A 23,701-nucleotide genomic window follows, 5' to 3' on the forward strand; every position below is an offset into this window, starting at 1 on the left:
TTGACGTCTGCTGGAAAACTCTATTATTGAGGGGTGGCTTCGCCTTCTGGGATCCCTGTGCTCCAGCCCTGGAAAGCCGGCTTTACAGAACCATAGATCCAGGCTAGTTTCCAAGGCAGGGAGACACTGAGCGTCAGGGGAGTGGACTGGGGTTATGCCCTCCTAGAAGGGACCTCCCTCGGGTGCCACTGAGTCTCCTCTATACCCTCTCAAGAGAAATTCTTGACAAAAGACCACAGAAGTGGTCATCTAAGCCTTTGCTTGAAGACATCGGCTGAGAACAACTCAACGCCACCTTCCACTTTGGGAGAGCTCATTGTTACAAGGTTTCCCTCTTACGTCAAAGCAAAGCTCCGCCCGCTCCGGGGCGGACCCACACCCGGAAGCTCCGGCGGAGCTGACCGCTGCTGTGGAGTGCGCTGGAGGCATGGAGAGTGAGCCGGGCCAGGGGGAGGGGGCTCCGGGCCGGGCCGGGGCCCTCGCCGAGACCGTGACCTTGCTCCTGAGCTGGGTATCTGATTCCTCCAGGGGCTGCACCCCAGGGTCCCGGGACTGGAGGGTAGATGGACAGGCTCTGGTAGTCGGGGACAGCTGGAGTCCTTTTGGGGTCTGGAGGTCCGGGATGGGGAAGGCCGGGGTCCGGAGGCATGGGGAGGTGGAGCGGCATGGGGTCGGTTGGCTTCGCCTAGGCTGCACAGGGAGAGAGCCAGGGACTCAGGACTCGCTGGGCTACGGAGTCCCCCCGAGAGAGACCCTCCGTTAGGACTGCGTGCACATTGGGGCCTTTCTTTGGGTATAGAATTAAAAATGTGGAAACCCCTTTTCTGCCCTGGGAGCACTGGATGATCGATCGAAAGCCGCTTCCTTTTAACGGGTGGCTTCGCCTTCAGCGACCCCAGTGCTCGTGCCCTCGGGAGCCCCCAGGCTTGTTCCTGAGGCAGGTAGTTTGAGTGGCGGGGGCTGTGGCCTCCCAGAAAGGACATCTGATACCCTGGAGTCCCATCTCTACCCTCCCAACAGAAATTCCATACAACAAATCCAACAAGTGGTCATGTCACCTCTCTTTGAAGACCTCGGCTGAAAGCAGCAAGCTGGAGAGCTCTCTTTGGCAGAGCTTGTTAGGTTGTTTTCCTCTTACGTCAAGCCCAAATCTGTCTCCCCTTGTTTCTAGTTCTGCTTTCTAGGGCCCAGCAGGACAAGTCTATTCCCTCTTTCCCATCTTTTATTTGCTTTAAGACGGCAACCAAGGTTTGTGCAAACTCCTGTGAGCGCCGGTCTCCAGAGTAGCTGATGGGGTTGGTGCGAGGGGTTTATCTTCTCATAAACACATTCAGAGCAGTTAGTATCCCCCCCCCCCTTTTTTTTTCTTTACTAGTGAAAGTACTTGCAGTGCACCTCTGTGGGACTATAGGATATGGGGGAAAAGAAAGTCGTTTTATCTCCCTAAACGGGGATTTAAGGGCCATTGCAAGAGGTGGGGGGTGGAGGAAGGGTCTGGGCTCCCTTCCCAGGCCAACGAGTGTGAGGGGGGTGGCTGTACATGTGTGGTGCTCTCAGATGCACAGACATTCATGTTTATGGGCTCACTTTCTCCTATTATGGTTCTCTTTTGTGTCCAGGGGGCAAATAGCTATGGGCAGCTTGGCCTTGGCCATAAAGAGGATGTGTTTGAGCCCCAACGACTGAATGATTTCTGTGACCCCAAGCGCATTAAGATGCTGACAGGAGGAGGGGGACATTCAGCTGTGGTTACAGGTAACTTTTAGGACCTGCCTTCTCTGAAGACCAAATGCAGTCAGGCTCGAAGTATTTAGAACTGGAAGGGATCTTAGTGCTCATTTGTTCAGGCCCCTCATTTTACAGATGAGGAAACTGAGACCCAGAGGGGGAAGTGACAATGATGCAGGCAGTCTGATGATAATCCCAATTTACTTTCTACTCTACTATAAATTAGAATCCTTTTCCCCTCCCTCCTCATTGATGTTTGTAGAGAAAACTAAGTCAGAAGTTAACCTCTTTTGTGTTACAGAACCCTTGGGCAGTCTGGTGAAGCCTATGGACCCCTATAAAATATGTAGGATTACAGAGGAAACCAATTATATTGAGATGTTCATGGACTACAGTTTAAAAACTGATTTATTAGCTGATGTTTCCATAGTGTTTTTCTTTAATAAAACAAGGAAATTTTATTAAAATTTTAAAAGAGCTGTGATTTCAGGTTCAGTTCACCTTCCCCCCCCCCAGAAGTTTAAAAACATATTATTTATTTATTTTTAGGGGCAGTAGGTGGTGCAGTGGATAGAGTATAGGGCCTGAAGTCATCTTCCTGAGTTCAGATCCACCCTCAGAAATTTATTAGCTGTGTGACTGTGGGCAAGTCACTATCCTGTGTGCTCCAGTTCTTCATCTGTAAAATGAGCTGGAGAAGGAAAGAGCAAACCACTTCAGTATCTTTGCCCAGAAAACTCCAAATGCAGTCGGAAAGAGTCGGACACAACTGAAAAATGACCCAAGAAATTTATTTTTAACATTATTGTTTTTTTAAACTTTGAGTTCCAAATTCTTTTCCTCCTATCCCTCCCCACCAACTGAGAAGGCAAGTAATATGATATCAATTATACATGTGAAATAATATAAAACATTTCCATATTAACTATATCAGACACAAAAAAGCAAGACAAATAAAGAGAATGAGGAAACTATATTTCAATTTGCACTCAGAATTCATTAATTCTTTCTCTGGAAGTGGATAGCGATCTTTATCGTAAGTCCTGAAATTTTCTTGGATCACTGTATTGATCAGAGTAACTAAGTTTTTCACAGTAAATCATCATTATAATGCTGCTATTACTGTGTGCAGTGATCTCCTGGTTCTGCTTACTTCACTTTGTATCAGTTAATATGGATCTTCCCATGTTTTTCTGTTTGTTTTTTTACACATTATTTCTTTTTTTCCCTTACTCATCATTTCTTATAACACCATAGTACTCCATCATAATCACATGCCACAACTTGTTCAACCATTACCCAATTGATGAACATCTCAATTTCCAATTCTTTGCCAGAACAAAAAAAAGAATTACTATAAATATTTTTGTACATATAGGTTCTTTTCCTTTTTCCTTGATCTCTTTGGGGTCCAGACCTAGTAGTGGTATCGCTAGGTCAAAGGGTATGCGTAGTTTTATAACCCTGTGGGCATAGTTCCAAATTGTTGTCTAGAATGGTTAGACCATTTCACAGCTCCACCAATAGTTCATTAGTGTACCTATTTTCCCCTCATCCTTTCCAGCATTAGCATTTGTCATTTCTATTAGGTGTGAGGTTGTACCTCACAGTCATTTTAATTTACATTTCTCCAATCAATAGTGATTTAGAGCATTTTTTAATATGACTATAGATGCTTTGATTTCTTCTTCTGAAAACTACTTGTCCCTCAACAATTTATCAATTGGGGAATGTCTTATTTTTAAAAAGTGGACTCAGTTCCCTCTATAGTAGAGAAATGAAGTCTTTATCCTATAAACTTGTTAGAAAAGTTTTTTATATCCTTTCACTGTTTATGGTACCTCTTATCAAAATATGGTTTCCCTGAACACTCTTAATTAAGCCTGTTTTTGCTTTTGCTTTGTCTGAGATCATGATTACTACCCCTGCCTTTTTTTTTCCTACTTCAACTGAAACATAATAGATTTTGTTCCATCCTTTATTTTAGTTCTCTCTCTCTCTCCTTTCTCTCTCTGTCTCTGTCTTTCTGTTTCAAGTATGTCTCTTGTAAACAACATATTATTAAATTCTGGTTTCTAATTCATTCTGTTATCTTCTTCCATTTTATGAGTGAGCTCACTGCATTCAAAATTTTGTGCATTCCCCCCATCCTATTTTGTTTTAACTTTGTTTTTATTGTTTCTTGATGTCTCATGGAGTCATTAGCTTCCACTTGCCCAAATCTAATTTTTGAGGAATTATTTTCTTCAGTGAATTTTTGTGCCTCCTTTACAGTTAGGCCAATTATGTTTTTTAAGGTGTTATTTTCTTTCTTTCTTTTTTTTTTGGTGCCTTTTTGCCAAGCTGTCAATTCTTTTTTCATAATTTTCTTGCATCACTCTCATTTCTTTCCTCATTTTTCCCCCCTCTACCACTGTTATCTCTTTCTTTAACTCATCCAGGAATTCTTTTTGGGCCTGAGTCCAATTAACATTTGTCTTTGAGACTTTGGTTAGAGCTGTTTTCACATTGTTGTCTTCTTCTGAATTTATGTCTTGGTCTTCCCTGCCACCATAGTAGATTTTTTATGATCAAGTTCTACTTTTGTTGTTTTCTCATTTTCCCAGCATATTTCTTGACTTTGAACTTTATGTTAAAGTTGGGTGTTGCTCACCTGGGTATGTGGAGGCATAGTCATGAGCTTCAGGCTTTTTTTGTGCTGTTGTTTTCAGAGCTAGTACTAGGGGTCTGAAAATTTTCAGTGCTTCCAAAGTGGTATGATCTGGGGAAAGGCATGGTCACTACTCTCCTAGTCTGGGCTCTGGTCTTTACCCAAGAAGTGCCCCTGTTCCCTTATAATCATGGGTGCTAGTGCTCCTCTTGGCTCTGGAGCCAGGGCACCTGTTTGCACTAGTGCTTCTCTGTGCTTTGGGTCAGTGACCAGGCCATTGTTCCCTCATGACTGACCACCAGCATTCCTCTCTGCCCTGGACCCAGACCTGCTTATGGGCAACAGAGTTGTCAGTCAGCACCAGCGGATTACAGGGTCATTCCCTGTCATTTTTTTCTGATCTTCTTACTGGCCTGTGAGCTCCTGAGGCTGCTACCACTGCTGATGCTACCACCACAAGCACTTCAGGCCCATCCCAGTGTCCCACACCTCTGTTGCTGACCTCCTGAGTTGTCTTAGGCTGGAAAATATCTCACTCTGAACTTTCGTTGCCTCTGTTGCTCCAAAATCCAATTTGAGGCATTATTTTAAAGTTGTTTAGAGGGGAATGTTAGGAGAGTTTGGCTAGGTTGCTGCCTCTAATCCACCATCTTCTCTATAATGCGTTAAAGCCTGCAAAACAAACCTTTTAATTAGAGCTTCACAATAACCTTGTAGGGTAGGTACTGCAGTCATTATTATCATCATCTTGAAGATGAGAAAACTGAGACTTTGGAAAAGTTAAGTCATGACATTTAAAACCAGCTCTTTCTGGTTCTAAGTCCAGCACTCAATATCCTCAGCCATGCTTTTTTCTTAGATTCTCTTGCTCCAAAGGAAGTATGAGACCATCTGTGCTTGGAATTTCCCTTTATATCCATTTCTATTATAGTTGAGTGCCTTTGTCCTGTGGCATTTGGTTCCCATGCATGCTAAAATTATTTACTCACTTTTTTTTTGGAGAGCAATTGGGGTTAAGTGACTTGCCCAAGGTCACACAGCTGGTTTTTGTGTTAAGTATCTGAGGCTGGATTTGAACTCAGGTCCTCCCGACTCCAGGGCTGGTGCTCTATTCACTGCACCATCCAGCCATCCTAATCATTACTCACTTTTTTTAAGAAAAGGAGGTGAAAACTGTTTTTCTATGTAAGAACTTCAATTAATTGAAATCTCTTTTGAAAAAAAAAATCTCTTTCGAAGCTTTGGCAAAATGAAATTTCTCCTTCTGTGCTCACAGGAAATTTCTGTTTTGTAGATGAAGGGGAGCTTTTTGTTTGTGGCCTGAACAAAGAGGGACAGCTAGGACTTGGTCACACTGAGGATGTTCTGTCTTTTATCCCTTGCACTCCACTGGCTGGTTGCCCTGTCCTACAGGTGTCCTGTGGCTGGGATTTTACACTTTTGCTCACAGGTAACACTTCTTGGTCTCTTTCTTAGATGAAGAAATTTGGGGAAGAGTAAGATGATAGAGCTTTGATTATTTGAAATATCTTTGTTTTGAAAATGTCTCTTTTTAGAAGCAAGAAAGGTTTGTTTTTCCTGGGTAAGACAAAGGTGGAAGAGGCCTTTCCTTGGGTTTGGTAGGTAGGCAGGATGGGGGTGGGGGAAAGTGAATGGTGAGAAGATCTTTGGAGGTTCCTTTCTGCCTTAGGATTCTGTGATGGTCAGTGGTGCCTGTTGAGAATTATAATTTGGATTGTGAGGGATTAAACGCTAGGGGGCAAAGCTAGGGAATATGTATTAGTAATATTGATGTTGTGTTGAAGGCTGACAAAATCTGTGAGGCAGCTTTGGGAGGTCCTGGGTCATGGTTGCTCTGACAGCTGCCTGAGGGCTTCTGTTTCCTTTTGAACTAGAGCATCCCAGAGCTCATTGGCAAGCTCTACCTTGCATGGTGGACAGGATTTATAGGCCCTTCCATAGGCTAAAAGGATTTCTTACTGCTTTTCTCTTAAAGCTTCTTGAGATCTGGGGCCATGGCTTGCTCTTCTTTGCAACTCCAATGCCCCTTAGTCTTTTTTTTTTTTTTAAAGCAATCAGGGTTAAGTAACTTGCTCAAGGTTACACGGCCAGTTATTTCTGGGTGTGGTGCTGAGTATCTGAGCCTGGATTTGATCCCCAGGTCATCCCGACACTGGAGCCGGTGCTCTTACTTGCTGGGCCACCTGGCTGCCCCTAAGCAATTGGGGTTAAGTAACTTGCTTAAGGTTACACGGCCAGGTGTTTCTGGGTGGGTGCTAAGTGTCTGAGCCTGGATTCGATCCCCAGGTCATCCTGTCACTGGAGCTGGTACTCTTACTCGCTGTGCTACCTGGCTGCCCCAAATGCCCCTTAGTCTTGGTAATATTGTAGATAATAGGTGTTTGTTAAATGTTTGTTCAATTTAATGGAAAATACTTAGTAGTGCAAGAACTTTCTCATCTTTGAGATAGATATTCTCTATTGGGCAGGACTCTGGTGATACTGGGATTCTGACCATGTTGATTTGATAATCTTCAATGTCTTCCCCTGTTAGTTTTATGACTCCAGCATTTTTATCTTACAGAAAATGGGCAGGTTCTATCATGTGGCTCAAATGCATTTGGTCAGTTAGGCCTTCCTCCTGGACCCAGAAGACAGGTGACCCCCCAAGTCATAGAGGTAAACTCTTAGTACCCAGCATCACCATGAATATCACCACAAGTTACTGTATTCTCTTGAAGTTCATATATCAGTGTGTTTGGAATGAATGCTGACAATGAGACTATGGTCTGAAGCAGGCAAGCCTCACTCCTAGCTTGGGAATGGCCTTCTACGAGGGGAATTCAGGCTTTTGCCTCAGTTTGTGTCTAAGTCCTGACTGAGCAGTGTTGGCAAAGAAGTGTAATGAATAGAGAACTAGGCCCAGAGTCAGGAAGACCTGAGTTCAAATCTGTCCTTAGACACGTAGTAGCTGTGTGATTCTGGGCAAGTCACTTAACCTGTTTGCCTCAGTTTCCTCATTTGTAAAATGGGGGTTACTGTGAGGATAAAAAGATAAAATATTTATAAATCATTTGGTATAGTGCCTGGCATATAGTGGGTATTATATCAATGCTTATTCCCTTTCTTTTACCTGTGTGCAGTTGGGGGATCAGGGTTGATCACTCACTTTTACAGAGTGGTTTTTATTTAAGGTTTCTTTAAAAAAAAGAGTCTAAATAAAAGGCTTCCTAGAAAAAAAGTTTTCTTAATTGCCTGTGTTTTTTAAAAACTTGTAAATGTGGTTCCAAATCCTGTGTGTTGATTCCAATAGCTCCTGAGCGAGAAGGTTGTGTGCATTGCAGCTGGAATGAGGCATGCTCTGGCTGTTACAGGTGAGCATTTTTAAAAAAAACTTTTTTTTTTTTGAGGGGGGAAAGACAAGGCAATTGGAGTTAAGTGGCTTGCCCAAGGTCACACAGCTAGTAAGTGTCAAGTGTCTGAAGACGAGTTTGAACTCAAGTCCTTCTGACTCCTGGGTCCATGCTCTATTCACTGCGCCACCTAGCTGCCCTGATCATTTTGATTTAATTAACATTTTGGGGCCCTAATTGTGCCAGAATGCATATGTAGGAGAAGGTGACAGGATCCACTGAAGAGAGAACTGGACTTGGAATTTACTTACAGGGACTAAGTTCAGATCCCAGCTCAGACAGGCTCTAGGTTGCATGATGGAGATATAGTACTTGACCTGGAGGGACCCGAGTTCAAATCCTGCCTCAGACAGTGACTTAGCTGTGTGATCCTGGGCAGGTCACTGAACCTTTTTCAGCCTCAATTTCCTCAGTCTTAAAACTGATTCCCAAGGTTGTTGTGAGGATCAAATTAGAGATCATGTAGGGTGCTTTGCAAACCTTAAGGCATGATATAAATGCTAGCTATTGTCATCTCCCTTCTGTCCCTTGGCCTCTTATTGCTTGGGTGACAATGGGCAAGACACTATCCTTTTTGGTCTCAGTTTTCTCAGCGTGAAAATGAGAGGGTTGAACTTGATGACCTCTGAGGTCCCTTATGTGGTCTAAATCCTGTGTGATCTTGCCCTAATCAGAAAGAATCAACCAATCAAAAAAAGAAAGAAAGGAGGGTCACTGGATGGGAGACTCAACTCTCATAAGAATAACTACCATTTATATAGCACTTTTAATGTTTTCAAAGCAATTTTCTGAACACTATTTCATTTGAATCTTAAAACAGCCCCATTAAGTTGGTAGTATTATTATCCCTGTTTTACAGATGAGGAAACTGAGGCTCAGAGGGGTTCCATGGTTTACCCGTGGTCACCACGCAGCCAATGAGTATTAGAATCTGGATCTTCCCTCCAGCAGATCCAATGCTTTGTTATACCACATTGTCTCTCCATTTAAGGAAAGTCATTCAGGGGAGACCCTTGAGGGGTGAGAATGGATTATTTAATTAAAAAGAATAAAACTGCAAGTGATCTTTTCTTCTCTGTTCATGATGAAGGGAGAGGTGGTGGTGTTTGGGAGGGGAAAGGGGAAGTGTAGTATGAGACATTGTAGTTGGTGGGGGCGAGTGAGCCTGGGAAGGGTTGAAGGTAGGGGAGAAAAAATTTTAAAAACAGTTCTTGTTTTCCTTTTCTTCCATTCTTTTCTCATCTCCTTTGGTCTAGATGGGAATACTAATAGCTTTAGCCAAGATTACCTTTCTTCCTGGGGTGGTGGAAGCTGAGAGAGGGAAGGAAAGAAAAGGTTCTAAGGAAGGGTAGGGTACCAATAGGCCTGGGCTGTATGGCCTTCGTCTGCTATAGCTCTTACCTGGGAATTCAGTGAAAGCACTAGATTCTGAATCTAGTCCTCAAGTGTAGCCTTTTGACTAAATCCAAACTTCATAAAACAAATTCCCTTAATAAAAAGATTTGTTCTGTACAACTTGAACTGAGTCAAAAGGCTGTACCCAAGGACCTAGAAGACTACATATGACCTTGAGGCTTCAGGTTTCCCACCCCTGCACTAGAAGCAACCCCTTTTCCTAAGTCACTTAGGGTGAGATGATTGTGGACAAACACCTAAGGTGTGCCTGCAACTGTCTCACTCCCTACTCCAAAGTCAATGAAACAACATTTAACCTTTCTCATCTCTCTCTCTCTCTCTCTCTCTCTCTCTGTCTATCTGTCTGTCCATCTATCATCTTTCCATTCATCAATCTATCATTTATCTATACACTTATCATCTTTCCATCCATCCATCCATCATCTATCCATCTATCTATCCATCCATGTAAATATAGTATGCATAATATAATATATAAATTACATAAGTAAAAATGTATCACTAAATTATCCACAATATGTATATACATATGTATATATGCATATAAAATATTCATATGTATATATGTGTATATATTAATATATTTGTATACCACATGTATGTGTGTATACATATATATGTACACACAGATGCATTTAGTTTGTAAAGCAGTTTACTTATTTCATTTGAGCCTTACATTGAGTAGTTCTTTGAGGTTGGTTCATTTATATCCACAAAACTCTTTCTATGGTGCCACCCAACTGCCTTATATTTACAAGGAAATGTAATGGATTTAGTTTTAAATATTTAGAGGTAGATGTGTTGGTGGGACACTCAGGTCAAGATATCTAGGAGACTGTTGAAAATACAATCTTGGACCCCTGGGTTATTTTCCATGGCTTTTTTGGGGGATGGTAGAGATTATTTTATTTGTGATTATTTTCTTCAGTATACTTTGGGCTATATCAAAGAGTCCCAGGTTTATTAGCCGTAGCCCTTGGACTTTTTATATCAAAGTATTTCTAGAATGATAATAAAATTACAATGTTCTACAACAATAGAAATCAGAGGACTTTTGAGATGGAGGGACTCGTAGGGGTTGTCTAGACTGAGGATCCAGTTTTCCAGATGAGAATGCTGAGGCCCAGAGAAGTGGCTTGGCCAGGGTTCCATGGATAATACTCACATGGCAGAGCTAGGTTTAGAACCTTGTTTTCTGGTTTGAGATCTAGGTATATTAGAGCAGAATCATTTCCCTCTTTCCTGCTTGCTTCCCTTCTTCTTCTGTTCCATTTGAAGAGAGTGGTCTGGTGTTCCAGTGGGGCACAGGCTTGGCATCCACAGGGCGGCGGGCATGCCCAGAGAAGCCTCTCCCACCATTCCTGACAGCCAAAGAACCTTGCAGAGTGACAGGTGAGTTACTACTTTCATTCTGTTGAGAGCCACATTTATTCTTTTGTCCTGAACTGTGAGGTCTAGACCCAAACACATGTGGGGAATGGGTTTTCACCATGGGGCCCTTTGTAAAAACATCACTTCCCCCCCTCCATTTTGCTGAATTGTGGCCTGGGCACTCACCAGTGCATATCCTGGGCCCTAGTGGCATTTAACTCATCTATTGAATTTCAGGTAGACAGTTTCAGTAAAGGACAATGGGTTGTCAGGTAGATAGAATCTCTCCGTGATCTAGCCTCTTTCTGCCAAGGCAAACCTAGCTATTATTGGATGAGGAGGAAGAGTCAGGCAGCAGATGTGACATCACCAGATAGATAATGTGACAAAAAGGAGGGTTAGAAATGTCAGAATCCCTTTGGCCCAAGATGACTTCTCAAAGCTCCAGGTTTCCATGGCAAAGGATAGCTGGGTAAATTCTTTTCTCTTAGGGCACAGAGCTTCTGAACTGTGAGTACTCTGCATTTAACTTGCTACATTGAAAACCTGTAGCTCAGGTCATGTGATTACTCGAAAGAACTAGGAGTGGTTATCCTAGAGAATAGAAGGTGTAGAAAGGATGTGATTTCTGTGAGGGGAAGAGATGCTGCCAGGCTTGTGAAATCACAGATCCTTGTTGGGGTTGGGGTGGGAGAGAGGTCAGGATAACTGCTGTCAAGTCAGGACTGTCATGTGCAAGATGTTTTCTGCCCTCTAGGGCCAAACAGAAGAGGAGCAGTGGGTAGAAGCTAGAGAGAGATTTCAGCTAGAATTAATGAAGGAATTCTAACAAACGGAGCTTTCCCAAGACAGAATGGGCTGTTTCTGGAGGAAATGAGCTCTCCAGCATTGGGAGTCTTCCATGGGGAGGGAGATGGCCACTTGTTGGGTATGTGGTGGAAAGAATTCTTGTTTAGGCACTTGTTTGACTAAATGTTGGTCTAAACTTCTGAAGTTCTTTGTGGTCCTATGATTTCCCTCCTCTCCAGAACTCATTCTTTTTTTTTTTTTTGCCTTTTGGAGGACAATTGGGGTTAAGTAACTTGCCCCAAGGTTACACGGCTAGTATTTTTGTGTGGGTGTTAAGTGTCTCAGGCCGGAACCAAACACGGGTCCTCCCAACTCCAGGGCCAGCGCTTTACTCACTGCGCCACCTAGCCTCCCCTCCAGAACTCATTCTTCAGGATTGTCTTAGGATGCACCTCTCCACCCCCAGTTTGTTCCCTCCATCCTCACACTCCTACCCCATCCCACTGTTAGGCTTTCTGTATGAAGGGAGCTATGTTGGTTGTCATTCAGCTGGATCTATTTTATTTTATTTTTTTTTATTGATCCCTCTTATTTTTATGTCCCTTAATTTCAGAATATAACATTCCTACTGTTCTCCTTTAGCAAACCATCCCTTGTAACAAACAATTTAAAAAAGAGAGGGAAAAAAGTAATTCATCAAAGTCAACCAGTATAATACATAATATACTATAAATATGATATGATATGATACAGTGTGGTACTGTACTATACTGTACTATACAATACTATACTATGCTATGCTATGCTATACTATACTATGCTAAACCAACTTGCTGAATCACAGTATAAGCAATGTTATACTCTCATGGTCCCCTGCTTCTGCAAAGAAGGGAAGGAGGTAGGGCCGGGCTCATTGTAATTGTTAACTGTTTCTTTTCTAGGCCTAGAAAATTCAAAAGTAAAGATGGTCACTACTGGTTCCTGCCACTCAGCAGCATTAACGGGTGGGTATAGGTTCTCTTGGTGTATTTTTTGTTATGATAATAATTTGGTATATGCTTTGCTGCCCAGGGTGGTGATAGCATCTGACATACTTGGCTCTATCCATCCTTTTTGGGATGGAAAGAGAACAGAGTAAGGGTGGGGAATGGTGGAAGGACTGGACCAGCTGAGATACAGTTCAGAGAAAAGAACAGTATATTTGGAGTCACACACTGGCTTCCACCCCAGTTCTGTTTGTTTTTTGTTTGTTCCCCAGTGTGGCCTTGGGCAGTTCATCTCTCTGGCTCCGTTTTGCTCATTGGTAAAACGAGAGGGTTGGATTGGTCCAACTGGTCTAAGGCCCTTCTATCTCTAAATCCAGTGATTCTTACATGATGAGATTTTATAACCTATAAAGTCCCTTGTCTTATGCCATTTGTATTTAGTATTTGCTGCCACCTTCTGACAAAATGAAAACCATCATGCAAGAGGTGTTTTGTGTGACTCATCTAATTCTGAGTTTTGTGGCATGAATTTAGCCTAAGATGTAGAGCCATGATTAAGAATCCTGGCACATGGGGAAACTCAGTTGACCACCAATGGCTGGGTGTGAGAGGAAGGGGGAGACAAAAGGAACTGAGGGAAGTCCAAAAGTTATGCTGGAGAGTGGGAGGCCCACTAGCCAGTCACTCCCTTTCCCTCCCCCAGTCCTTCATTCACTCCTGAAGCCTGTTTGTTCCCCCACCAACCTTCAGGGCTATGGACTGGTGGAAAACTGGAAGGTGTGGGCAGAGTGATCTCTAAATTACTGCAGGGAGGAAAGGGACATCAGTACCTGACTGAAAACCCTGACCACATCCCTCTTGGTACGACTCTACCCCTGGCTTACCTGTCCCAGCACTAAGACTTTCTACCTATGAGCAACACTCACCCATTTTCAGAGGGCATGCTCAGGACTGGTGGGGTATCCACTTTGGGTCTGCACCAAACTGATCCATGAGGTCCAGCTGAGGTCCTGGCATTGATGGATAGACACTTTCCCCTAGGAGTGTGAGACACAACAGATGAATGGTAAATGCCCACTAATTTTTGAATGACAGATATCTCTGTTAATGGCTTTAGATAATTCAGAATTTTACTAGTGTCTCACTATGGGTTGTGAGCAGAACTTCCCTTTTTATTTAAAATTATATATTGTATTGATGTTTCTTTTTTTTTTAAATATTATTACTTTTAAGTGATATCTCTCACCTCAAAAAAGGAACCCTTTTTCACAACAAAGCACAGCTAAACTACAGATCAGCACATTGGCCTTATCTGACAGTGAATGCCTCATTCTGTACCTGTGGTCCACCTCCTTCCCATTGAGAAGTGAATTTTAACTTGTTATCCATTGAAATTATGTTTGATCACAACATTAAGTTCCGAAGTGTTTCAGGATGATTTCTTTTTGTTGCAATGACTGCTGTGCACGTTGTTCCTCACTCTTTTCTTTTTTTCTTTCCCAAAGGAAGCATCTCCATCTTCTGGGAATGAGGCTAGGAAAAGACTGGGGGTTGTTTCCATTTTACTCTAATTATTTTACTAAGTACACCATTGTTTTGACCTGGAAAGGTGCCAAGGATTTTCATCTCTTGCTAGTGTTTTGTTTCATCAGAAATTCATTGTAATTCATTTGCTAATGTATTTTTTGTTATGATAATAATAACTCACATTTGTAAAGCACTTTAAGGTTTACAAAGCCTTTTCCTTGGAACAACCCAGTATACAAACTTCCTTTTATTCAATGATTTATAAATATTAAGAAAAATGAATCTGTTTTGAATTCAACAAACATTCATTGGAGGCCCTGTTATAAATACTGTTGATGCAGATACAAGATTTCAGCAGTGGAATCAGTCAGTTATTGTGAAGCAGGGGCATCTGAATTTTTTAGGAGTGTGTCATGTGATCAGGAATCCATTGTAGGCCATGGGAATTTCATTACACAATTCCATGCAATTTTAGTTATGGTCAAAGAAAAGGTTGAGCCTGGAGAAGAAAAGACTTATCAGGGCTTGGGTTGAGAGAGACAGACAGTTATCCCTGGTTTCAAATATTTGAAGGCTATCCTGAGGTAGGAGGGATTAGATCTAATGAGATATCATTAAAAAAGAGACAGTGCTGGTGAATGGACTTATTTTTCTTGGCCCCCACAAGGCAGAACTGGGAATAACAGATTTAAGTTATGGGGAGGCAGAGTTGGGCTTGATGTAAGGAAAAACTTCTTAATGATGAGAGCTCTTCCAAAGTGGAGAGGGCTGCCTCCTCTAGAGGTAGGGGTGAAGGGCTCTTGACCCTGAGAAGTCTTCAAACAGATATTGGATGACTTCGTCAGGAATGTTGCAGAGAGGATTTCTGTTTAGCTATGGACTTGAACTGGGTACCCTTTCAGGTCCCTTCCAACTCTAAGAGTCTGTGGTACAGTTTACTAATGGACCTACCATGATCCCTGGTGGCACCTGGTGGCAGTCAGTCGGACAGTGGAATATGTGCCATGCACCACAGCAGTGGATGCTTTGTTTGGAAATTCCATTGCAGACAGAGCAGTGGCTCATCAGCCTCGATCCTCCAGCATTCTGGTGGCCAACTTGGCTTTGTGCTAATCCACTCCTTTCTTTGGTCGTTTTAGATGAAGGAGATCTGTACGTTTGGGGGAGCAACAAACATGGCCAGCTAGTGAGCCCAGCTGCTTTTCTTCCCACGCCCCAGAAAATAGAAGCCACTTGTTTCCAGAATGAAAAGGTCACCATGGTGTGGAGTGGGTGGACACACTTCGTTGCCCAGACAGGTGAGAACCTAGGAAGAGAGTCAGTCTACTGTCGGTAAAAGCCCATGGTGGGGAGCTGGTGAAACTGAACTAATAATAGCAAGTGGTATTCACATGTCCATGGTGACTCGCAGCTCTCAAAGACAGCATCCAAATGAGCAGCTGGGTAAGTGTTGTCCTCTCCCTCAGACAGGAGCTGATGCCCAGACAGAGTGACTTCTCTGGAGCCACACAGGGAATCCATCCTCACTCCCAAGCCCAGGGCTTCTTTCATAACAGTGCAGGGGCTCCCAATCTTAAACAGCCTGTTTAGCATTGAAAAAGTGGATTCTTATCCATGAAAGGCAGTATGGTGTGACAGGCTAGAATTCAGAGACCCGGGTTCTGTTTCTACTTTCACCACTGATTTGCTTGTGTAGCTTTAGGCATGTTACTTCTCATCAAGCCTCAGTTTCTCCATTCTGTTAAATGAGGGAGATCTCGAGTCTCAGTCTTTCAATGACTGTTCTGCAGTATCCCTAATCATCCTATATGGCTCTCTACCTCATCCAGGTGACTGTAATCATATTAATACCTTTGTTAAGAAACACAAGATACAGATAATCATAGTAAGTTTGTTGAGTGCTACAAATGTAAACATGTGATTTGGGTTTGAAACCTTTGAACTTGGTGATTGCTGAGATCTTTTCTGGGTCTAAGTCCGTGTAAAGGAACTGCATAGATGACAACAACATCTGATGGTGATTATGATGGTTACTCATTAATAATTAACTCATAATATTACTAATTTATTCTAATCCTAATGATTATGCTGCTGCTAACTCACATTTATATAGTGTTTTAAGGTTTTTGAAAGGAACTTTCTCAGTAATACTCCTATGGCATAGGTAGAGCAAGGATTACTATCCTCATTTGACAGATAAAGAAACAGAGGCTCCCAGGGGTTAAAGGATTGGTTCACACTCACGCAACAGTTAAGTGTGGTTTCTTGATTCCAAATTCAACACATTTCTTTTTTTTTGCTTTTTGGAGAGGGGAAGGCAGGGAAATTGGGGTTAAGTGACTTGCCTAAGGTCAAATGTCTATTAAGTATTAAGTGTTTGAGTCTGAATTTGAACTCAGGTCCTCCTGACTCCAGAGACAATGCTCTATTCACTGTGCCACCTAGCCGTCCCCAACACATTTCTTAATGGGTTCTTCTACTCCCCTGGCTTCAATTATCATCTCTAAGCAGATCACTTCCAAATCTAGATTTCTATCTCCAACCTTTCTCCATGTTGTCCTTTCATTGAGTCCTGTTACTGACAAGGGAATCTAAGCCTCTCATGGATGAAGGGATTCTAGGTTCTGTGACTGTGTTTTTGATATAAATACATCAGGACTCAATAAATAAGAATACATGACCTCTGCTGGCATCTCAGTCTGCAGAGGGGGAAATAGCCAGTGAGGGCTAGGACTGTTCATAGTCAGAAGCTAAGTTAGGGTTGGGGTTGCCGGAGGTGCAGGAGAGCATGGGTCCTATCATGACTTGGAGGTCAGATGTAGGTGCAATTATGTTTCCAGAGAGTTGTCCTGATTAAGGATGCCCTGAGCACAGATCTCATTTGCTGCTGGCCGCAGGACTCCTTCCTGACCTCTGACTTGGTGCTTGTGCTAAACTCCCATAAGGCTTTGTACCACCCCCATGTTTTCATGTGTATCATAGCCCTTTGGGTGGGCTTATGTTCTCCCTGAGGTTAGGATAAGATCCTGTCTTGTCTTTGTTATCTCCCTCAGTGCCTACCATAAGTGCTCTGCACATAGGTGCCGATTAAAGTGAATTAATTAAATCAAAATACATATATTATTTCTCCTATTAGATTATAACCTTCCTAAAAGGAGGAACATAAGGCATAGTGTTGAACATAATGCTTTGCAAGTAGCAGGTGTTTGAGAAATGTTTGTGGGATGGATGAATGAATAAATTTTGAGTTGTTCCTGGGACTCCCAGAAAGTCTGGATAAATATGTTGGCCTTTGGTCTCAGGACTATTTAGTTATCCCATTTTGGAAATATAGTTGACCTTAAGCAATGGGGTTCTTAAACTTTTTTGTGTCATGGACCACAGTGGCAATCTGGTGAAGCCTAAAGACCCTTTCTCAGAATAATATTTTGTTGCCTACATTCATAATTGAAGGAAACACTAATTTGAGGTTCAAAGTTAGTGAAAATAAAGAGATACATTTTCCCCCCCTATTCAAGCTCATGGAACGCTTGAACCATCATCTGTGGACACCAGGTTAAGAGTTCCTGCCTTTTGGTCAGTTGGCAAACATGAGGCAAAACTGTTGAGCCAGGGTCCAGGCTGGGTTAGTGAGAGAAAGTGAAATGTTTGCTCTTTTCTCATCTTGACCTTACACACCTGTGGTGTTGGTGGTCAGACCACTGGCACATCTTGACTTGGGAGACCCCATCAGAGTTCAGAGTTGTTAACAACTCTCAATCCTTTGGAACGACTGTGTGAATTACCCCGTAACCAAGTTTTTAAAAGCTCCCATATAACTCATAAAGCCACAGCTCACCATTCACTGCTCATCTAGTAGGGCACTTATATCAAAGCCTGTAGCCCATTCTGCTCCCGTCTCTGGCAGGAATTCTCCATCCAAGGACAGCTCCCAGAGCACTTCCACTAAAGACTTCTTTCCATCTTAACCCTGATGCCAACTGCTCACTTTGTTCAGGATGGATTCTGCATTCTAGGAGCTTACTATCTCAGAATCTCAATAGTTGGAAGAAAACTGAGAACTTACATTATTAATCAGTACTCTGGTTCTGGAACTGATCTCACCTAATGGTGTTATGATCTAGCTAACATCTCTCTATTGTGACCACAAAGATATCATGAGAGATTTTCCAAATGTCTTGCTAAAATCCAGGTGCAATGTGTCTAAGTCATTAATCTGATTTAGCAATCCAAAACACAAGGAAATAAGCTTACTCTGATAAGACTTGTATTTACTAAAACCCTTTTAGCTCTTGTTACTCCATTTTAAATATTTTTAAGTCATTCCTTTAGTAACATGCTCTAGAATTTTGCCAGAAATGAGAGGGAAACCCATTGACTTAGAATTTCAAGATCATGCAATTTCTTTTGTCACGATGTGTCAGGGATTTCTGACAGTGGCTTAGCAATCACTTCTGCCAGTCCTTTTATTAACTGAAGATGCTGTTCCTTTGATTCTGGGGACTTGAACCCATTGGGGACACCTACCTACCTTTCCCTGATAAACACTTTTTGTTCTATCTTTCCCTATCCTATGATTTTCTCCTTGGTAGAGAAAACAGAAGTAACATAACAGAGGAGTAGTTTTGCCTTCTTACTGCTGTCCATTGTCATTGTCCCATTCACCCAGAGAATTACTTGGCTCTTCCTCTTTCCCCAAGTATAGCATGAAAAAGGGCATTTTGAGGAAGTATTGACATTTCTTGTCAGTCTCAGCTCATTTGGAGCATAGGTGTTGCTGACATTTTAATAGAATTCTGCCCTTTACTCAATCCTATTACCTGCTTTTGCTTCCATCTCCTTCCATCTTTAAGAAATCTAAGTTGACCAAGCAGTTTGATACCTCAAGAGAAATTATGTTTAGATAGCTCCCCATTTTTCTACTTACTGCAATTGTTGGTGCTTTAAGAATGTCACATTTATTCCCTTGGGCTTCAGGTAACCTCTTGGTCTTGTTTTCATCATGTATAAATGAGGGAGTTGGTCTAGATGGCATCTGAGCTCCCTTCTGTCTCTGAATCCACAGCCCTGTGATCCTATAATTGATAATGTCCTGTATTTCTTCTCCCTTTCATAGCAAACTTCTAGAAAAGCTGTCTATATTCATTACCTCTGCTTTCTCACCTCCCCACCACTCAAATGAAAGTGCTCTTTATGAAGGCATGAGTGTTGTATTCATTCCTAAAACTAATGGCTTTTCATTGTCCCTCATTCTTCTTGACCTCTTTGTGGTAGGTGCTACTGACCACCTTCAACTTTTAGGTATGCTTTCTTCCCTGAGGTTCGGTGACACTGTTTTGTGGTGGTTCTTAGCTGTCTGATCAATCTTTTTTTAGTCTTCCTTGCAGGATGACTATCCATATCCTATTCTCTATGCATGTGTGTATGCTAAACCTCAGTCCTGGGTTCTCTTTTCTTCTTCTTGATAAAATCATCTGTTCATGTGGGTTCAACTATTTATTTCTTTATAAAGACTCTCTGTATCTCTCTCCCTCCTCTCCCCCCCACTGTGAAATTGAAAATTAATTTTTAATTCTATTTTGTTAAGACCTGATCAAGCTAGTTTTAATATTCCCCTTCAGCGTTCCTTACCCTTGCTGGTTTACTAAGGTAACCTCAGGTCACTTGGGTCATAGAAATTCTTGGGACTTGAACCTCTACCCTTGTCTTTTGATTTGGACCTCTGCCCTTGTAACTTCATCTCTTACCCATGTTCTGGAGAAGCTTGATTAATCTCAAGATCAAGATAAGTTGTTGTGGCAATTTCCAAATTCTCCATATCACATGTCTTGTTTGTGGTTTAGGGGAATTTCAGAAGAGGAGGGTCAAATATTGTAATATCAAGCTGAGGTGAGAGGTTTTTACTTTCTAGCCAATTGGAAGGCACACTTATTTTGCTTGAAATTTTGCCATGTCATCTTGTAAATCACTATAAAAGATGCTGTCTTCCCTCACCAAATGGATCATGCTCAGAACTTTCTCTCAGAATTTCTCTTGTGATCTCTCTCTCTCTCTCGCTCTCACTCTCTCTCTCCTCTCTCTCTCTCTCTTTCTGTCTCTCTCTTTCCCTCCCTCCCTTTTCCCTCCCTTCCTCTCTCCTTCCCTCCCTCCCTCCTTCCCTCCCTCCCTCCTTCTCTCCCTCCCTCCTTCCCTCTTTCCCTCCCTTTCTCCTTCCCTCCCTCCTTCCCTTCCTCCCTCTCCTATCTCTGTTGTCCCCTCACCCCCTGCCTTTATGTCTCCATTGGCTAACACCAAGCCTGGCACAGAGTAGGCACCTCACTGTTGGATAGAATTGAATTGTTGAGCTGACATTGACCTAATACTTTAAAGTTTGCAAAACACATTATATATATTATCTTATTTGGTAGCAGGTCGATTTGGGCTCTTTGTTATATAATACTGAAAGATTCATGGTTTTTAATCCAAAGTGCTGGTTCTTGGTGATTTATCAGAATTTCTAGGGTAGTAATTGTCACAGGATTGAGTCATTACCATTGGATTGGCTGTCATCTGGGCTCTGTGGGGTCACGCACTGGAGCCAAAGTGGCTGGAATTTAGCTGCTTCTTAGATGTTGGAAGCACTTTGTAGTGCACATTTTCTAAAAATTACCTCTTTGTTCCTTCAGCAAACTAGAGATGTTAAAAATGGGTTTAAATCAACCCTGATAAGAATAGGTATTTTTATCCCCAGTCTACAACTGAGGAAACTGAGGCCCATAAGTTAAGCAATTTGTCCATAGTCACAGAACTAGTAAGTGTTGGAGGTAGGTTTCAAACCAAAGTTTACCTGACTCCAGATCCAATATTCTCTGTTTCTCTCTTTCCCTTCATCCTTTAATTTTCTTCATCTCTTCTTTCCCTTTCTCACTTCCAGTTAGTAGTAGGAGGAGAATAAGTTGACATTCCCCTCTACCTGGGGTCACTGGCTCCCATATGACAGAATCTCTGTAGGACAGAACACCTCCCAGGAAGAACAAGGTTCAGATCATGGGAGAATCATTCAAGTCACAGGCAGTGTCTGTTAGGCTGGCCATCCTGAGACCCCAGGGTACTTCTTTTCTGAGAAGAATGACTCTGTCTCTTCCTCTAGGGGAGGCTCTGCTGGGGGAATGGACTTGATCTCCATTTCCAGGGAGCTGGCCCAAGCAATCTGAAATCCTAAAATGTCACAGCTTGTCATTTGGTCCAACTCCCTAATTTTATTGAAGAACAGGTTCCAGAAAGGGGCTTGTTCAAGGTCACATGGTAAGTTAGTAGCAGAATTCGGATTAGAATGCCATCTTCTTGACCATTTCTACTTCCCATTGGGACTTTCATTGGAAAAAGCCAAATTTGGGTAATGTCTTTTTGTCTTTAGGAGGCAGCATATCTGAACTGCTTGGGGCCATAAGGGAACAAGTATGGGCTGTTGTCCCAGGAGAGTGTAGTAGAATTTTGTCTACACTGGAGCTATGCATGGTGAATGTGTCTAAGGAGGAGAGGCAATGGAAGTCTTTTATGGTATATATGAGATGGACCCCTTATGAGTCTGCTGGTTTCATGTTCTGGGGCAGACATTCTCAAAGAGTGATCTGAGTGATCCTAGAGATGCCCTTTAGATGGTCTGCAAAATCAAAACTATTTTTATAAAAAGACTAACATGCTACTTGACTATTAAAATACTCCTTTTTCTAATTACACACCTTTTGGAGGCTGGATTTTCTTTATGTGGTGCTACCAAAACAATGTATTGCAACAAATTGAATGCAAAAGCAGATAGGAGAATCCAGCTGTCTTTTACTGAGCCACACATTAAAGAGATTTGCAAAAATATTCAAAACAATGCCATTCTTCTCAATTTTTTTAATTTTGGGAAATAGTTATTTTTCATAAAAATATATTATTGGTGTAACTATGTAATGGGTTTATTATTTTTAAATGAATTACTAAATATTTTAATAATTTATCAATTTTAATTTTTAATAAGGTCAATATTGATAGATATAACCCATATAGACAAAAGATCTTTGTTGAATAATTTTTAAGAGTGTAAAGTATTCCTCAAAAAAAATTTAAGAGTGTAAAGGAGTCCTCAATAATTTTTAAGAGTATGAAAGGGTCCTGAGACCAAAATGTGTGTGTGTGTGTGTGTATGTATGTGTGTGAGAGAGAGAGAGAGAGCGAGAGAGAGACTGAGACAGAGAGAGACAGAGACAGAGAGAGACAGAGAGGGAGAGAGAGAGAAACAGAGAGAGAGGGAGAGACAGAGAGGGAGAGAGACAGAGAGACAGAGAAGGAGAGAGACAGAGAGAGAGAAACAGAGAGAGAGACAGAGATAGAGAGAGACAGAGAGGGAGAGAGAGAGAGAGACAGAGAGGGAGAGAGACAGAGAGAGAGAAACAGAGAGACAGAGATAGAGAGAGACAGAGAGGGAGAGAGAGCAACAGAGAGAGGAGGGAGAGAGCAGAGAGAGAGAGAGGGAGGGAGGGAGGGAGAGAGAGAGAAAGGGAGAGAGAGAGGGAGAGACTAAAGAGTAGGACACATACTTAACCCTCAGGTTGTCCCATGTGTCTTTGACCAAGCTGTGGTGCCATCCTAAAGATGGGCATACCAGGGAGGAGCTTGGTGGTGACTCAGTATTTTCAAGTCTAATATAATCTATTAAACTGTTTGAACCACCTCATGCTATTCCTATCTTTAAGGGAGGCCTGGTAGGGAGCTTATTATTTTGGCCTTTTTATCCTACTTAATAAAATCATATGCAAAGAAGTCATCAAATATTCTTGAGGGGCCTTTTAAAGATCTCCAATCCAGCTGTTTAATTTTTTCAAATGAGGAAACTGAGGCCAACATGCCCAAGGTCACCCAGTGAGTTTCATAAGCTCTTTCTCATGGGTTTGTGGCAGAGTTTGTCCTTGGACTAGAGCCCCAATCTTCCAGATCCTTGTTCTTTCCTCTTCCCCAGCTGCCTCCTAGGCCCAAGTCTGATTTCTTGGCTGAATTAGATTGCATCTTCTTCCTGTCTCCTGAGAGCAGGAAGGAGATGGTTTTGCAGAAGGATCTTCTCTCAGTCACTCTTGTTTCCTTGGATGTCACGTGCGTATACACATATACACTAGAACTTTATTGCATTTGATGCCTCAGCATTAGTGAAATCCAAGCCTGCTCATTGATTCCCACCAAATACCATTAATAGGGGTACTTAATGCTGATTTCAGTGTTTGGGGTTCCAGATCCTGTCCAGAAGAGGGTGGCAGTGTACATTACTCTCTTTTGAGCCTGTGTTTATCTGGAAACCTCAACCCAGTTCAGGGAGGGTCTGACCTAATGTGCTCTATTTAAAGTTGTCTCCTTGTAACGGATGCTGACTTTTGGAGCTTTTAATCACCAACCACTGAAAGTCAAACTCTGTCCTAGAGGACTTTGGGGAAGAGGGAGTTAGTTTTTTTTAAATACTATATTTTATTTTAAATTAAATTTTATGTTTATTTTTAGTTTACCTAATGCATTTCCATAAGATTTTGAGTTACAAATTTTCTCTCTGTCTTTCCCCTACCCACCACCCCAAAACAGCAATCCCACTGTATACCCCCTCCCTCAATCTGTTCTCTCTTATATCCTCTCTCATCCCCCCTCTGACTTTCCAGTAGGACAAGATGGATCTCTATCTATACCCCACTGCCTATATCTCTTATTTCTCAGTTGCATGTAAAACAAAACAAAACAACAACAACAACAAAAAAAAAATATATATATATATATATTTATTTTTAAGCAATAGGGGTTAAAAGTAACTTGCCAAA

The 23,701-nt window shown here is 42.0% G+C and overlaps 1 protein-coding gene across 1 annotated transcript in view; it reads left to right on the top strand.

Moving 5' to 3' along the window:
* The first annotated feature begins 371 nt into the window (after positions 1 to 371).
* Positions 372 to 23,701, top strand: part of SERGEF (secretion regulating guanine nucleotide exchange factor) — a 242,658-nt gene continuing 219,328 nt past the window's right edge. Inside the window, 8 exon segments of the mRNA XM_069073139.1 lie at positions 372 to 511; positions 1,620 to 1,755; positions 5,673 to 5,828; positions 6,963 to 7,057; positions 7,692 to 7,752; positions 10,486 to 10,599; positions 12,309 to 12,371; positions 15,020 to 15,178. Coding sequence (XP_068929240.1) covers positions 428 to 511; positions 1,620 to 1,755; positions 5,673 to 5,828; positions 6,963 to 7,057; positions 7,692 to 7,752; positions 10,486 to 10,599; positions 12,309 to 12,371; positions 15,020 to 15,178 — 868 coding nt within the window. The 5' untranslated portion in view covers positions 372 to 427.

The sequence above is a fragment of the Petaurus breviceps genome, unplaced genomic scaffold (assembly GCF_028583685.1).
Source record: "Petaurus breviceps papuanus isolate PSGF00001 unplaced genomic scaffold, PetGlider_PUasm1.0 140, whole genome shotgun sequence".
NCBI classification, from domain to species: domain Eukaryota; kingdom Metazoa; phylum Chordata; class Mammalia; order Diprotodontia; family Petauridae; genus Petaurus; species Petaurus breviceps.